The following is a 16,829-nucleotide window of genomic DNA, read 5'->3' as shown; positions in this document are numbered from 1 at the left end:
CTCTTCTTTCCAGATGTCTTTCAACAGGAATTTCTTTTAGACAGCTGGCATTTTCTATGAGAATTGGTAAATCAAGTATTGCAAGTATTATCAAGGAAGTGTGTGAAGCCCTTTGGTCAAGTCTTCAGTCAAAGCACATGCCTATACCAACAAAGGAACATATGACAGAAAAGGCTGAACAATTTTACAAAAAATGGAACATTCCTAATTGTGTGGGTTCCATAGATGGAAAGCACATAAGGATTAAGTGTCCACCAAATTCTGGAAGTCAATATTATAATTACAAACAATTTTTTTCTTTAGTACTCCAGGAAACATTTGAAATTTCTAACAATTGATGTAGAAGCATATGAAAGGCATAGTGATGGTGGAGTATTTAAGTATTCTGCTCTCTATCAAAATTTAGAATCAAGTATATTGGAAGCCATTAGATACAGCATTGCTCCATTCTAACATAAAAGCCCCATATGTTTTAATTGGTGATGAGGCTTATCCTCTTACTCCGTACTTATTGAAGCCCTACAGTAGAAAATCCCTGGATAAAAGTAAAAGAATATTTAATTACAGACTATCAAGAGCAAGAAGAGTAGTTGAATGTGCTTTTGGCATCTGCACTGGAAAATGGAGTATTTTAAATAAATCTATTGAAACTACCGTAGAAAATACTATAAATATTGTAAAGGCTGTAACTCTGCTGCATAATGTGATAATAGATATTGAAGGTTGCAGGGAATCTCATGCCATAGAGACAGATTTTAGCAAAAGTAAATGCAAAAATTTGACAAAAGCAAATAATGCAGCATCAAATCAGCAAAAGTTATGAGATAAGTTTTGCCAATATTTTAACAGCCCAAATGATTCTGTTCCATGGCAAGAGCAAGCTCTTAACAGGATGTAATGTAATTTAAACAAAGTTCTTTGCATTTTGGATGTGCCACTGATATTACATACCATATATTACCAAATACACAGTATATATTAATATATTACATTAAGCATCAACAAATCTGGACATTGTTCAGTTATGATATAATGTAATTTCATATTTATACGGAATAAATTGCATTTTTAGTTTGTGTATGGTACTCAGCGCCGGATTATGCCTCTAGCGGGCCCTAGACAAAATTTAAATTGGGGCCCCATTTAAATAAATTGCATCTAAACAAATCTTATATAATGTGACATTAGCGTAGCTAGCATGGGTGACACCCAGTGCGGATATTGTGGTGTCACCCATAACTTTTTAACTCTTTTATAAAACACTATTGAATTGTAATTAGTGTTGCAACGAATAGTATATTCGGCCTCAGGCCGAATACCGAATATTCGGTCAAGAGCATGGCCGAATAGCCGAATATTCGGCCAAAATATTAGGCTTGATTAACGCACGTACGAAAATGGGCATGCAAACTGCATTATGGCAAGGACCCTGCTCTCTATTGGCCTGCTGTCATTACTCTTCACCAATCGCATTAATTCTTGATAGTTGTAGCGGACAGACAAGAGCGTCATGGCAGTATGTGATAAATGATGATATCAAATGTGGATAACAATGAAATGAGCTACACGTGTAAATAACGGAAAAAGAACAGAGGACCGCAAAGTGAAAATGTGAAAATAAATATGAAACTGAGTTGATAACATAATCAAACAAGTCGAGGCAGCTTATTGGCGTGAAATTCGCGGCTGTCAATGCCAAATAATTGTTCTCATAGACTTCGGAAAGCTAAATGCTTGTAATGAAAGTCACTTAGCATGCACGGGCGAAAGCCCGGGGCCGTTCGGGCTGCCAAGCTGTCTCGAATCTGTGAAATCATAGGACGTCGGTATAAGTCACAGTTATCTGTCTCTTTTCTCCATTATCACCAGGCTATGAGTCATGTAATTGTAAAATGGGAAATCTACGACGGAAAAAGTGACGAATTGAAAGTATCGTGCGCGCACATTATGATGTATGCATAGGTATACGTGGACTAGAGCGATAGAGGAAAGAGAAAGGGAAGAGCAAAGACAAGCGCTTAAAAACAAGGATAGGCAGGGTCAGACCCTCAGATGTGCGATGATTCTCGAACGAATAGGTGTGTACGTGTGCTGATCTTTGTAATTATAAATTGTGAATACATGTGACTAATATTATTTTATTTTTTATTTTGTGCAGGTTATAAGTTATAAATAAATATAAACAAACAACACTAACCTGATAACATTAAATCTAAATACCAAAATGATTAATTTAATGTGTTTTTGTTATTTCTTACTCCTGTTAGGTATTCGGTATTCGGCTGAATAGCGAAACATAGGCCGAATACCGAATAGTAACCGAATATTCGTTGCATCACTAATTGTAATATCTTCGCATTCGAGCAACTTGAACGCTATATCGAATATGCGATGTCGCGACGTATAAGTGTAGATTTAGAAAATAAATCATAACTATCCATACATCAGTACTACCACGAGATGCGGCCCTAGGAATATTTCTAGATGGTGCGAGAGATCCCGTGGTGTACATTACTTCTGTTGACCTTTTTTTTTAAGGTAATGGCTAGTCGAGCGGAGCTTAGTAAGAATTGTTAAATACAGCCTTTTCTGTCCTATCGAATTTTGATTCAAGTTTCGAAATCGGAACAGAGAAATCTTCTGCACTGAAGCCGGGCCCCTCCGAATTACGGGCCCTAGACATTTGTTTACTTTGCCTATTCAATAATTCGGCCTTGATGGTACTGGCTACACATTCTCTTTTTATGTAATTATGATCTAGTTATTAGAAATTATTTTATTGTAACAGTTTATGTATACTGAAATTTCCACCTTTTTAAATATATTTTTTTCAGTATTTTATATATATAATGTTCTACATCTGAATCCCATTAAATCTGACCATGTGGTTTGTACATGATTCATATGAAAAAGTAATAAAAAAAATTACTTACTGCCTATATTAAGTCTTGTTGCAACATTATCCCAGTTCTTATCAACGAGGTCTCTATTGTGGTACTCCTTAAGTTTTGAATTCCATAAAATTTGTCTTTGGAATATCTCCAATATTAATGAGTCAACAAAGTTGGCCATTTTCTTGTTTGGAAGCACGAGCAATGGAAGCGATGATCAAACTAGCTTGGTAATTGCATCCTGGACGTGTGTGTAGAAGTGTCGTCTGGTGGTTGCTACACACTAAACGCGGTTACTCCGGACATGCACATTTGCTTGAACCGGTTTGTCTTCTTCGCTTGGAAACACATTCACGCCCACAGTCGCTGGACGCTGCCACATAGGACGTACCCTAAGTCATTATTACTGTAGATTTCACAGAAAATCATATGCAAAATTGCAATTAAGTAAATACTTTTTTATTGATTATTCTATATTATAAATCTTAAAATTTTCAATAACCATAGTATATTTACTGAATAAGACTACAATCATAATTGTAAAAAACTAACTGCTTAATCTTGTAAATGCTAGAAGTATCTCCACTGTTTTCTTGATTCAGTTAGATCCTTCTTATTTTATTAACAAATATTTTGTAGTGTCTTATCTGAGATAGATTCCAGGGAATTATTACTTTTATATCTTTCAAATTATTTTTGTAAACATTGCTGGTTAGTAAATCTTTAAAAGTAAACATTAATAAGCATGAGATTGGATGATAGGCAGACTGAATACTTTAAAGAGTAATTTGTTCTTCAAAGATAGCCTTTATTAATTGTATAGAATAATGAGCTGTGTATACTATAAAACTATCTTGCATGAAAGTATGCATTAGATTTTGTTATTTAACTAGTTTATAAATGGATATGAAATTTGTTTACAAGAAGTAATGTTCTTAATTGAAGCTTTTGCTATTGTGTTATGGTATTTGAATAACAATTAAAAATTATAATATTTCACTATTACTGTATAAAGACTTCTTGATCATCCTGTGTGATATGTTGCATGTGTTATAAATTATGAATTTATTATCATCATTATTCCTTATTATAAGTAATATTATTATTATTAAAATTTAAAAATTTTATAGAATAGCAAGCAATATGAATTGAATAAAAAAACATTAATAAAATATTAGACTTTGCAGTTTATATTTTTATAATTGATGATGATATTTTTCTTAATTTAGGCAGAATCAATCTTTGAAAAGAAATTAGAAGATGAAACTAGTGATGAGACAACTGTGGAATCGACTTTGAGTAAATTAGGAAACACTATTGGAAAACTATTTTCTACAGACAGCAGTAAAGCTGATAATAAAGAAGAAGCATCTGATGAAAGTCAAAGTGCTAATAATGAAACAAGTGATGTTAGTAAATTTAGAAAACTTTTTAAAAAAATTTCAAATTCTGTATAAACAAAAAACAAATCTTGATAAAATAATAGAAAAAAAAATTGATGATGTATCAATAGAACAAAATGCTTTTTAAAAGTAGCAATATTAAATTAACAATTTTGACACTCAAAATATAAAGGATCCAAGATATATTCTTTAAAATGCCTATTTAAATTATATTTTCTATTTTTGATAATTAAGAGGTATCATGTTTTTTGTGTAAAATTTTATTTTTTAAATATATTAGTATATATTCACTAATTATTTAATTTTTTAATTATGAATATAAAAGCAACATGCTAATTACTGATTTTAATTATTAGGATAGCAACATAAATAAAAATGTTTCAGAAAGTACGAAAAATGAAACCCAAGATAAGGTTGACAAGAAAGGTCCAAAGATCATTACAATTAAGGAGAATGTAGTAGTCAACTACCTTTTGGGAGATTTTCATGATATGGAAGAAGCAGAAACTATAGAATCTTTGGCCAAGTAAGTGTTAAATTTATAAAATTGATATATTTTAGATAATGCTGAACTGAAAAAAAAAATGTAGCAGTTATTATTTAATTGATGATTTCAATTGTCATATAGAATAGTTAATTTCATACTTCTTTGAATTAGAACAAAATCTTATTTATGAAATATTCTGTTCTAAAATGTAATTTTGTTATTTTGCTATAAGATTCTGATATTGCTTTATACATTTATATTTAAAATTTTTCCTCAACATGTTGCCAGAACAATGTCATCACAAATAAGATTCAGAGCTGCCTGATTTTTTCATTGCTCCATATCCAAAATTTTTTTTTCATACCTATTTTGCAATAAATTTTGGAAAATTTTTGGCTATGTTCTTATATTTATAAGAACTTTTGCAATTTTATCCATTTTTGGAAAGTGAAGATTTGTCCAGAATATGGCCACAGTTACTCTGGGTGTAAGAATAAATTGTGTATACCTAAATTTGCCATTTTTTACTCATAATTTAGAAATCTAGGCATCTATATGCTTATTTGGCAGCTTGATGAGACTCATGGCCTTCAAGTTCACCTAGGTTTATGAGGTTAGGACTTTGCAGAGCCAATCCATTAAGCCTATAGTCATACATTTCTTAAACTTTACCCAATAAATGGCAACTCAATCTTGGTTAGATTGCTGGCCACTACAACATATGGTGTTTGCATAGTCAGTCCCATATTCTCGCATATCAAACATAGCATACTAATAATCAGAATATCAAGTTTCAGTGAGTCACAAACTAACTCACAAGTGGAAATGTTGAGTCAAAGTCATAGAAATATTAAATTTGATGCATAAAAAAGTGAATAAATAAAAACTCTGATAAATATAAAAAATTTCAGTTTGTTTTGTGTAGTCTGCATTTCTGATAGTAAAACTTGTTTCAGAAAGAATATTCTAGTAAAATTTGTTTATTATAGATTTATATTTAGATTTATTATTATAGACTCTTCAAACAGATTTTTAATATTTTAGGCTGAAAAAAATTGATGATCAAGAGAGAGAGAAATTAGCACAAGAGAAGGCAAAAAATGCATTAGAATCATTTATTTTGGAAACAAAAAACAAATTGTATACTGAAGAATATGAAAAAGCAGCTACAAAAGAAGAAATAGAAAAAATATTAAGCAAGTTATCAGAAGAAGGTGATTGGCTTGAATATGAATCTGAAGAAGCAAAAACTGAAGTAAGTTATAATAAATTTAAATTATCATTATTTAAAAATTGTACTATAAAAGTTCTTACAAACTTGGTATTAAATTTTTGATTTTATAATAACTGATAATCATAATATTAATGTACCAATTTAATAATAATAATAGTCTTAAATATTAGAATGATTATAATTGGAAATATTAATTTAAAAAATTTAAAGCAGCATAATAGAAATAAATTTTGAATAATTTCATGAACTGTCTAATGTGAGTAGAGATGTTAGAACATAATGCTGATTGTTTGTTGCTATTTAAAAAATCTGTTATTAAGGCCTTAAAAAATCAATTAGTATCTTTATATAAATCATTTTTAAATTTCTGTTTTAATTTATGTTTTCTGATTATGTAAGTCTTAATTAATTTAGATGATTAATGTTGCTTCATGGATTCATCCATTTATTAATTTATTTAATATATAAAGTCTATTAAAATTATTCCAACAATTCATATAAATGATACTTTACCATATATTTTTAATAATGTAATTTTTGGGTTAAAATAGAATTCTGAAGCTCACAGTTAATTATATTAAGACTATAGGTTTAGACAATGAGAATAATTAGCTGTGTATAGCTGTTACAATTTATAATTACTAAATTTGCCTAGTTTTTATTTATTTTTTTTTAGCAGAGAAAATAATTACTAGTATTATATTAAAATTGTACAATAGTGAAATAGAGATTGAAGGTTTTAAAATGAAATATATGTTACATTTCCTTAATGATTATAACACATGATGTTTAATGTGTGCTGGAGAAATTACTGTGCAGGCAAAGGAAAATCCTGCACAGTAATTAATTTTTGTAATATTATGAATTTAACATTAAACTTATGATAGTTGTAGTAAACAAAACATAAATATTGTTGCACATCTTTCTAAAAATGATTATTGTCATTACATATAGGGTTAGTTTTATCAACCTTCATTAAAATAGCAGTTAATGTACCATTTTTGAATGTCTTGTTAGAAAGTTTTATTACACCAACATCCTTTAACTAAATAAGCCATTTCTTAGCAGTTATTTCATTTCTCTGCTGTTATATTGCAAAATGATTGGCTCTGTAATAATTTTGTACTAGTTCTTTGATATCAAATGTCTTTTGTGACTATTCAAGAATGTGCAGTCATGACTAAACCAAAATAGAAATGAATAAGAACTTTGACAAATTTGCTGCCAGTTGACAATTCTGCAGCACATAACCTTCAAATGACTCAAAATTGTCCCAACTGACAGTGAACATGTTAAATTATAGAAATGTGGAGAAGTGTTTTTATTGATTTGATTTAAAAATACAAAAGTATAATTTAAAATATATAAACCTGTGGTATTACAATTAAATGAAAAAAAACTTATTCTTGACTTTGACACAAATGAATGTGTTATTAAAAGATCATTGAAGAAGTCATCTAAAAGTTCAAAATTGCTTTGTAAATAGTGTTTTAGTGTTATACATTTTCAACATACTCAAAACATTATAGCTCTGCCTCAAACTGACCATAATTTGCCATCTTTTATATAAACATAACAAGCCATTAGAGATTTTAACACTCCAAAACCAGATCTTTAAAGTAAGTCAGTTTAAGTTTGAAATAATGATCATTATTATTAATAATTTGAAAACATTTTCTGCTGCTGACCAGGTTTAACCCATATACAAAATTTTAATGACGTTTTTTATGAAACCAATCATTAGACCATTTTTATACTCTGAATTAAGATTACAGATGATAATATCTTCAGAAATCTTGTACATCTGATATTATGCAAAAAAACTTCTATTAACTTTTACTTGCAATACACACAAATTAACTTCTGTTTGAAAAATGTTTTTGTTGCTTTTAAAAATTATTTTAATTTAATTTAGAATATAAAAATTTCATTCGTTGATTTTTCCTTGAAATGTTATCAGCTAACCAAATACATAATGTTGTTTTTTAGGAATATGAATAAAAATGTTTGTATTTTTTATTTAAAATAATTTTCATAGATTTTTCAAACTAAGCATAAATTGAGTGTGCCACTAGAAGAAAGTAAGTACCCAAGAGTAAAGTCTGTGTTATTTTACATTAACTTTGTTAATATTTAATGGAAAAAATTTATTAACACAAATTTAAATTTTATTCATTGTTGCTGTTGATGCTACATTCCAAAACAGTTTATCTTATTATTATTTTTTGGTTAATGTGAGCCTAGGTATACAAAATGGCGGCGCTTCTGGTAACCTCAATGGCAAGTGTTTTTAGAAAAGAAATGTAGATGGCGCTGATAGTAATGATGCCTTCGTATGCAAATATCCATTAAAAAATTCCGTTCAGGAAACATGAGGGATAATGTGAATTTCGAATTTTGGTTACGATGTAGACGGATTATGTACAATACGTTGTTAATTTTTTAAAAGTGTCTGTGTTTTTTTCAAAGTTTGTACGATTTACTCAAAGTCTAAAGTTATCGAGGAGGAAAGTTTGTCAATGGTAAACATGATAAACGTGTCATTAATGTGTTTAATGCATGTTAAATGTCATAAAAGTGTATTAAAGGTGTGTTAATATTGTGTAAGCGAGGTAAAAATTTTGTAAAGGGTTTATATGTGGTTCAAATTTGCGTTTAAAGTGTGTAAATGTGTTTAAAAGTGTGCACATGTGGGTACAATTCTAGGTTCGAATGACGCGGTTGTAACTTTAACGGAGCTGTAGAGCATACTGATAGGAACAAAAAAAGTCTAATGAACCATGGTTTAAATGTGTGTTTATAGTGTACAAATGTGTGTTAAACGTGTTAAATTTGTCATAACCAAGGATATGTAATAGTGATTTCCGATACAAAAGACAACGTGAACGACACATAGAAGGTTAGGTGGCCGTGGATCGCAGGTGCCAACCTCTATGGAGATGCTGCCTATCGTAGATGAAAAGTCGAGGGATGTGAATTGTAAGACTGCAGTTCTTAAGAGGAGTAAAATTTATGTACAATACAGACGAATTTTGTAGGAACCACTGATGTATAGAATCTCGCAATTCACTTCGTCCATGCATCGATTGAATTTATAGGTAGTATGACAACTTTTTTATTTTTCGTTTCTGGTCCAAGAGTAGGAAAAGTAACCAAAAACAGGGGAAAAAGTAAGTAGCAAATTTACGTTTTAAAAATGTCTTAGTTTTAAAAAAGATTAAATATAGGCGCGTTTATGTTATTGTCGACGGTTGCCATCTTGTTTGCACATTTGCGTGTGCAAACAAGATGGCGGTTGGAAGCGCCGCCCTTTTTGTATACCTAAGCTCACATTAACCTTTTTTTTTAATTGGTTTGAAATTACTGTCCTCATCATTCAAAATATTTGATAATTCATTACCAACCTGTATCTTTTTGGATGATTATTTTTGGTTAAGTTCTCATAAATTTCTTGATACTGTGAAAGTGTATGCAAAATTTGAAATTACCACAAAAGCAGACAGGATATGGTAAAAATAATAATTTTATATATTTTTACAAATAAACAATTTCACATATTTTACATAGATTCTTGATTGGGGATTCAAACATCATGGAATGTTACAATAGTAATCTAAGTTACTGCTGGGACAATGGTTAGTGTTGCCGCCTCGAGCGCCACCGTATTTTTTGTGAGAAGAAAAAATGATAATTAAAAAACGTTTGGAGACGAGAGTTTTTTGTAACGGCCAAGGGCGTCAGCCATATTGTTTTTTTTTCTTGTTCTTGTGTAACGACCCGCAAACCGCATTAAACTTTTATCAAACCGCAAGTGTTTTCTTTCATATTTATACAGTCCATTAAAGATCGACAAACATCTGGTCCGTCGAGGCGGATGAGAAGAAAAGAGACAATTTCGCAAGCAAATAAGATTGAGTTCAAACTTCATTAAGTCGCCTATCCAAGGTAGGAAGAATTTATTTGTCCGTTACACGTGGTAGAGAGTTTAAAATGGATCAGCTCGAGAAATTAAGGAAAAAACGCGCTTCGATAAGAGCTAGTGTGACGAGATTAATTAGTAAAGTCGATAGTCTAGTTGAAAGCGACGATAGAGAGACAGAAACCTTTCTAGAAATATTGGATCAGTTTAGTCGAAAGGAAGAGTCGTTGAGAACGTTAAACGGGGAGATTGAGGGCCTCATTACTAGCCCAACTGACTATGACACTGAGATAGTCAATAGTGAAGAATATGAGGACAAAATTATAAGTTGTAAATTTAAGATCCAGTCTCGTATTAAACGATTAGAAGCAGATTCGTCCGTCGTTATGGTGAGTCAGGCCCCCGTAGGTCGAAATAACTCCGCTAATATTAAATTACCAGAGATTCCTCTACCGAAATTCTCTGGAAGATATGAAGAATGGAGTAACTTTAAAATGCAATTTGATAATATCATTTCGTCAAGCGAGCAACTATCGGCTGAACAGAAACTACATTATTTGAAAGCTGCTCTCATAGGGGAAGCTAAGAGTTTAGAAACGTTAAATGATTCATTTGCTTCATTGTTTCAAGCGTTACAAGAGAGGTACGAAAACAAGAAATTAATAGTAGAAACCCATGTTAATGCGATTCTGGACTCTGTAAAACTAGCTTATGAGTCAGCAAAGGGTTTGAGGAACTTAATTGATCTTGTGAATCGGAATATGCGAGCTCTAAAGGTCCTGGGATATGAAAGGAATGAGCTCTCCGATATCTTAATTCTAAACATTGTACTTCAGAAACTGGATAAGGAGACTCTAAAACAGTACGAGTTCAGTATTAGTTCGAATGACGTTCCTAAGCTAGATAATTTGATTTCATTTTTGGAAAAGCGTTCTCAGATTTTAGAAAATATTAATAAGGCCACGTTCGTGAAGCCAAGGTGTAATCAAGATAGAGTTAAACCGAGAAACTTATTTGTGAAATGTAACAATTCTATGTCTCGTTGCATTTTATGTAAGCAGAATCATCCTGTTTACAATTGTGATTCTTTTCTACAGTTGGAAGTCTCCCAAAGAAACGATGTTGTGGCCAAAAACAACCTCTGCTTCAATTGCTTAAGTGATCGGCATAAGTTATCACATTGTAACTCCAAAAGCTGCTGTAAGATATGCCGAAAGCGACATAATACATTACTGCACCAAGAGAAACAAGCTATAATTGGTTCAAATGCACCAGTGATCGACAGCAAACCGATTTCAACCAAGCAGGATCTTAATCCCGACGCAATAGAGTTTCGTGAGAGTATACCTCACTCACTATCATGTATTGACAAGGGAAATAAGACAGTAATTCTCTCGACAGCCATGGTTTGGGTTTTAAATCATACTACCGGAGCCAGCATTCAAGCGCGCGCAGTATTGGACTCGGGCAGTATGTCAAATATCGTAACTAGAGATTTCGCAAGTCGTCTGGGCACACCGCAAGAAAGAATCGACCTCACAGTCTCTAGTATAAGCGGAAATAAAACCTCGGTCAAGTTTAAGCTGCCTGCTACAATAATAAACGGTAATGGATCCTTTTCTAAGACGCTAGAGTTCTTAGTGGTGCCAAGGATCACGGATTTACTTCCGGTTTCCTCTCTACACGTCAGCAAAACAGAAATACCCCGTCAGTTAGCTGATCCAAGATTTGCTACACCAGGCAAGATTGACATGCTTATTGGAGCTGAAGCATTTTTTGAAATAGTCAAGAACGATCAAATTCGTCTATCGTGCAACAATAACCTAACATTTCGCAACACAGTTTTTGGATACATCGCTACTGGGTCCACAGACTCTAATGATCAAGATAAATATTGTGGACTAATATCAGAGTCTGAATCAATCGATAAATGTTTACAAAGGTTCTGGCAAATAGAAACTCTTACAGAGGCTCCAAGTTTGATGAGTAAAGAAGAAGAGTATTGCGAAGATCATTATCAAAGAACTCACAGACGTAATGAAGATGGGAGATACATTGTGCAGATGGCAACCAAGGAAATACAAAACTTGGGAGAGTCAAGGAAGTTAGCATTGAAGAGATTGAATCAATTGTGGAAGAGACTATCAAGGGACAAACAATTAAAGGAGTTATATCAGAACTTCATGAAGGAGTATTTGGACTTGGGCCACATGGAAAGGGTGCAGGAACCTCCCGCTGATCAGACAGCATACAATATATGTTACTACCTTCCGCATCACGGTGTGTTTAGACCAGACAAAACCACTACAAGGTTAAGGGTAGTCTTCAACGCATCTGCTCCCACAACTTCTGGGCTGAGTCTAAATGATCATCTCTTGAAAGGTGAAGTAAAGGAAGATGTTTTCGAGATCATGACAAGATTTCGAAAATACAAGTACGCTTTTACAGCAGATATCCAGAAAATGTTTCGTCAAATTCTAATTGAGCCCTCGCAACGAGATCTCTTAAGAATTGTTTGGAAGAACGAGGAAGAAGAGATGCCAGTCACCTACAGACTGAAAACTGTGACTTATGGAACCGCCAGTGCTCCCTTTCTGGCAGTGAGAACCCTTAAGCAGTTGGCTTACGATGAAGCAGCAAGATATCCTCTGGCCTCTAAAACCATATTACGAGATGTCTACATGGATGACATTGTGTCAGGTGAGCAAGATTTCGATGCTGCCCTCGAACTACAATCTCAGTTGTGCAACATGTTGAGCACATGTGGAATGACACTACACAAATGGAACTCTAATTCAATGAAATTGATGAACAGTAGTTCACCAGAAAATAAGGAACATTGCTTTTCCTCAAGTGCGGAACCAACAGTAAAAACCTTAGGCATTATTTGGAAGCCGGTTGAAGATCAGTTCATATTCAGGGTATCGATTCCAGAAAAATTGCTTTATACAAAACGAGAAGTATTGAGTGTCATCGCCAGACTTTATGACCCCTTGGGTCTTCTGGGACCAGTTATAACTCGAGCAAAGATCTTTCTACAAAAGCTGTGGCTCAGTAAGCTCGACTGGGAGGATACTCTACCAGAAAACCTTAACTATGATTGGGTGAACTTTGTGTCGTCCTTGAAAGCCCTGGACGATCTTAAGATCACTAGATATATTTTAACAGATCCACTTCAAAGGGCTGTCTTGCTAGGATATGCAGATGCCTCGGAGTCAGCTCATGGAGCAGTAGTTTACATGCATTGCATAAAGGAAGATGGAACTGGCAAGACACGACTTATTGCTAGTAAATCTCGTGTCGCTCCTCTTAAGGTTATGACAATCCCTCGATTAGAGCTATCAGCTTGTCTAGTACTGTCTCAACTTGTCAAAAAAGTACGCTCATGTCTGCAAATGGATATAGCTGAAGTGATCCTACACACAGATTCAACTATTGCCATCGCTTGGATCAACACTCCCGCATATCGCCTGAAGACCTTTATTGCGAATCGTGTGGAAAAGATCCAATCTATTACTGAAGGCTGCCACTGGAAACATATAACTTCCCACTCCAATCCTGCAGATGTAGTTTCTCGGGGTTTAAATCCGCAAGATCTACTATCCATGGAATTATGGTGGAGTGGAGTGCAGTCTCAAGTAGCACCAACCGTTCAACGTCAGGATGAATATGCCATCGACACTTCCTCCGATGAAAAATATCTATCTGAGCTTAAAAAACAATCGCATGTTAATTTGGTGTCAGTGTCAAGCTCTGACCTTGACAATACCCTGTTTGAACTTAGTAATAATTACATCAAATTAATTCGCATACTTAGTTATATTTTCCGGTTTCTACATAACATAAAACACGTAACTCGTCGATTTGGCCCTTTATCAAGGAAAGAACTCCAAGAGTCCAAAATTTATTTGATCGGCAAAGTACAAGGAATGGCCTTTGCTGAGGAAATAAAAACATTGCAAATGGGAAGGAATCTAACGAAGGGTCAATTAAGCAGATTACATCCCTTTCTAGATAAACAGGGTCTAATGAGAGTCGGCGGTAGATTGAGCAATTCAAATTTATCATTTGATAAAAAGTTTCCAATTCTGCTACCTAAAAATCACAAGTTAACCCACTTGATTATGAGATATTATCATCTGAAAAATTTGCATGTTGGTGCACAGACTTTACTTTACCTCGTCAGACAAGAATTCTGGCCTTTAAGTGGAAGAAACCTGGCCAGAAGGGTGGTACATGAGTGCCTCGTTTGCTTTAGAAATAAACCCAAAGTCATGGAACAAATCCTAGGAAATCTTCCTTCGGAGCGAATGACTCCAAGTCCCCCCTTTAAACATGTAGGGATTGATTTTTGTGGTCCCTTTCTTATTAAATATAAGGGACAAAGAAAGGGCACCTATCAGAAGTGCTACGTCGCAATCTTCGTTTGCCTTGTGACTAGGGCAATTCACCTTGAAGTAGTTACCGACCTAACAACCGAGGCAATGATAGCAACCTTGAAAAGATTTTTTAGCAGAAGGGGTAAAAGTGCGTCACTTTGGACAGATAATGCCACAAATTTTGTGGGTGCCAGTGCGGAGTTGAAACGCCTACATGACTACGTAAAAACACCTCCTGACAGTTTAGCTGATTATCTCGCCAGCGAGGAGGTCACTTGGAAGTTCATACCGCCCAGATCACCAAATTTCGGTGGCCTTTGGGAAGCAGGAGTGAAGTCCTTTAAACATCACCTAAAAAGAACCGTAGGTAACTCGCATCTAACTATAGAGCAGTTTATAACTATCACCACGCAGATAGAAGGAATTTTGAATAGCCGACCGCTCACTCCTATGTCCTCTGATCCAAGCGACTTCCAAGTTCTAACTCCAGGACACTTTCTTATCGGAAGACCTCTGACTAGACTACCGGAGTCAGATCTCACCAGTAAACCAGATAACTATTTGTCTCAATGGCAAATGTTAACTAAATTTGTTCCAGTTATATGGCGTAAATGGAAATTGGACTACCTAAACAACCTACAGGCCCGACATAAGTGGCAATTTGAGAAGGACAATATAACACCAGACTCAATGGTCGTCTTAAAAGATGAAAACCTCCCACCCGGAAGTTGGTCGCTGGGCCGTGTACAGGAAGTTATCAAAGGACCCGACGGGAAGGTGAGAGTTGTTCTGGTGAAAACCCCTCAAGGTGTTTTTAAGAGAAGCATAACAAAATTGTGCCTGTTACCATCCATCTAGAAAGAAAATGTGATTCTCCTTGGTGACCTACACGCGTCATTTCTGTTGTAATTGTTAAATTTAAATTTAATGTTTAACATTGTTTATTGAAGTATTACTTCAACGCGGGCCGGGATGTTGCCGCCTCGAGCGCCACCGTATTTTTTGTGAGAAGAAAAAATGATAATTAAAAAACGTTTGGAGACGAGAGTTTTTTGTAACGGCCAAGGGCGTCAGCCATATTGTTTTTTTTTCTTGTTCTTGTGTAACGACCTGCAAACCGCATTAAACTTTTATCAAACCGCAAGTGTTTTCTTTCATATTTATACAGTCCATTAAAGATCGACAAACAGTTAGTTATATACACAATGTGCAGTATCGATCCCCTCGCAACAATATCAAGCCCAATCTTAAATTTAAACTTACAATCTAGATTAAACGATAATGAAAGGAAGGAATAGAAAGGAGAGGACGAAGAAATAATATATACAGTAAAAAACAGGGATACCCAGGATTTTTGTTTGGATGTTGGTGCTGTATGTACTGTTGGGTGGGATACCACATGATATTCACGAAGATTGACTCGTTGCCATCTTCTTCTTCTATACTTATGGTTCTTTCTCTCACTCTCGTACAGTAGAGGTCTTCAGTTGTTGCTAACACAATGGAGCGTTCTCCTCCCATCTGTACACTTCAGAGTCTGGTGTAAGAATGACCCGTTCGTTATCTTCTTTGTCTTCAGGGTCCCTTCGAGTTCTTTGTTTCACACATTTCTGGGTACTGGTCATCTCACCCTCAAGGTACTGAGATAATATAAGAAGCTTCTAGAAGGAGAAGGACAATAGGACAAAGGGTAGAGAGAGGAACTAAACTACAATTTATATTTATATAAATATGGCATATAGCCACAATACTTGCTCCAACAGTTTGTCTTGTTAAAATTTCAGAGGTCTTAATGTTGAGATCAATAATTAAAATTATACTTTGTAACTTTTTGGCAAATTCAACAACTTTGTAAATATTTTATGCAGTGAATGAGTTTCAGATATGTTAACTCATTATCAGTTAATTCATTGATAACATTCATATTTAAATATTTAATAGTGAAATCAATTGCATTGTTTAAAAAATTTTTGAAGCAGTTTTATAAAGTAATCAAATCCCTCCAGGTTCTAGAATAGTTTTTTTGTACTAAGATGCTTAGTAAGCTATGCACAGCTCTAATCAATTAAAACAAGTCAGAATGATGAAAACTTCTTACCGTATTGTACTTTTTACATTTTCCAGTTATCTATTATATTTATTGAAATTATTATGATGATCACTAGAAGCCAGGTCGGGACTGTAGGGTGGATGGTCAAGCCTCTTGAACCCACACTTCTTCACAGTAGCCTTGGCAATGGCAGCCATGTGCACTGGTGCATTGTCCTGCAAGAGGCAAACATGATACAAATTAATGTAACAAGTCTAAATAAATGAATGTTTCCAAGTGACTTATGCAAATTATCAAGAAAAACTGTTTTATTAGCCCACATACAGATAGTGCTATCTGACACCATTGTCATTTTATTGCTATCATGTCTAAAATATAGTTAGGCTGGAAACTTTTGGCACCTATCACATGGATAATTCACTTTCCATTATATCTATTTTCAGAACGTGAACAATATTCTTTTTGA

At 33.9% G+C, this 16,829-nt stretch overlaps 1 protein-coding gene across 1 annotated transcript in view; it reads left to right on the top strand.

The window, feature by feature from the left end:
• LOC136979482 (uncharacterized) overlaps window positions 1-16,829 on the top strand; it is a 120,900-nt gene that overhangs the window by 83,319 nt on the left and 20,752 nt on the right. The window contains exons 27-29 of the mRNA XM_067275489.1: window positions 4,121-4,300; window positions 4,651-4,820; window positions 5,826-6,036. Of these exons, the coding sequence (XP_067131590.1) occupies window positions 4,121-4,300; window positions 4,651-4,820; window positions 5,826-6,036 (561 nt within the window). The remainder of the gene's footprint in view (window positions 1-4,120; window positions 4,301-4,650; window positions 4,821-5,825; window positions 6,037-16,829) is intronic.

The sequence above is a fragment of the Centruroides vittatus genome, unplaced genomic scaffold, assembly GCF_030686945.1.
Source record: "Centruroides vittatus isolate TY-2023 unplaced genomic scaffold, ASM3068694v2 contig_628, whole genome shotgun sequence".
Lineage (NCBI taxonomy): Eukaryota > Metazoa > Arthropoda > Arachnida > Scorpiones > Buthidae > Centruroides > Centruroides vittatus.
The sequence above is the reverse complement of the archived record's forward strand: the minus strand, read 5'-3'. Positions and strand labels throughout refer to the sequence as shown.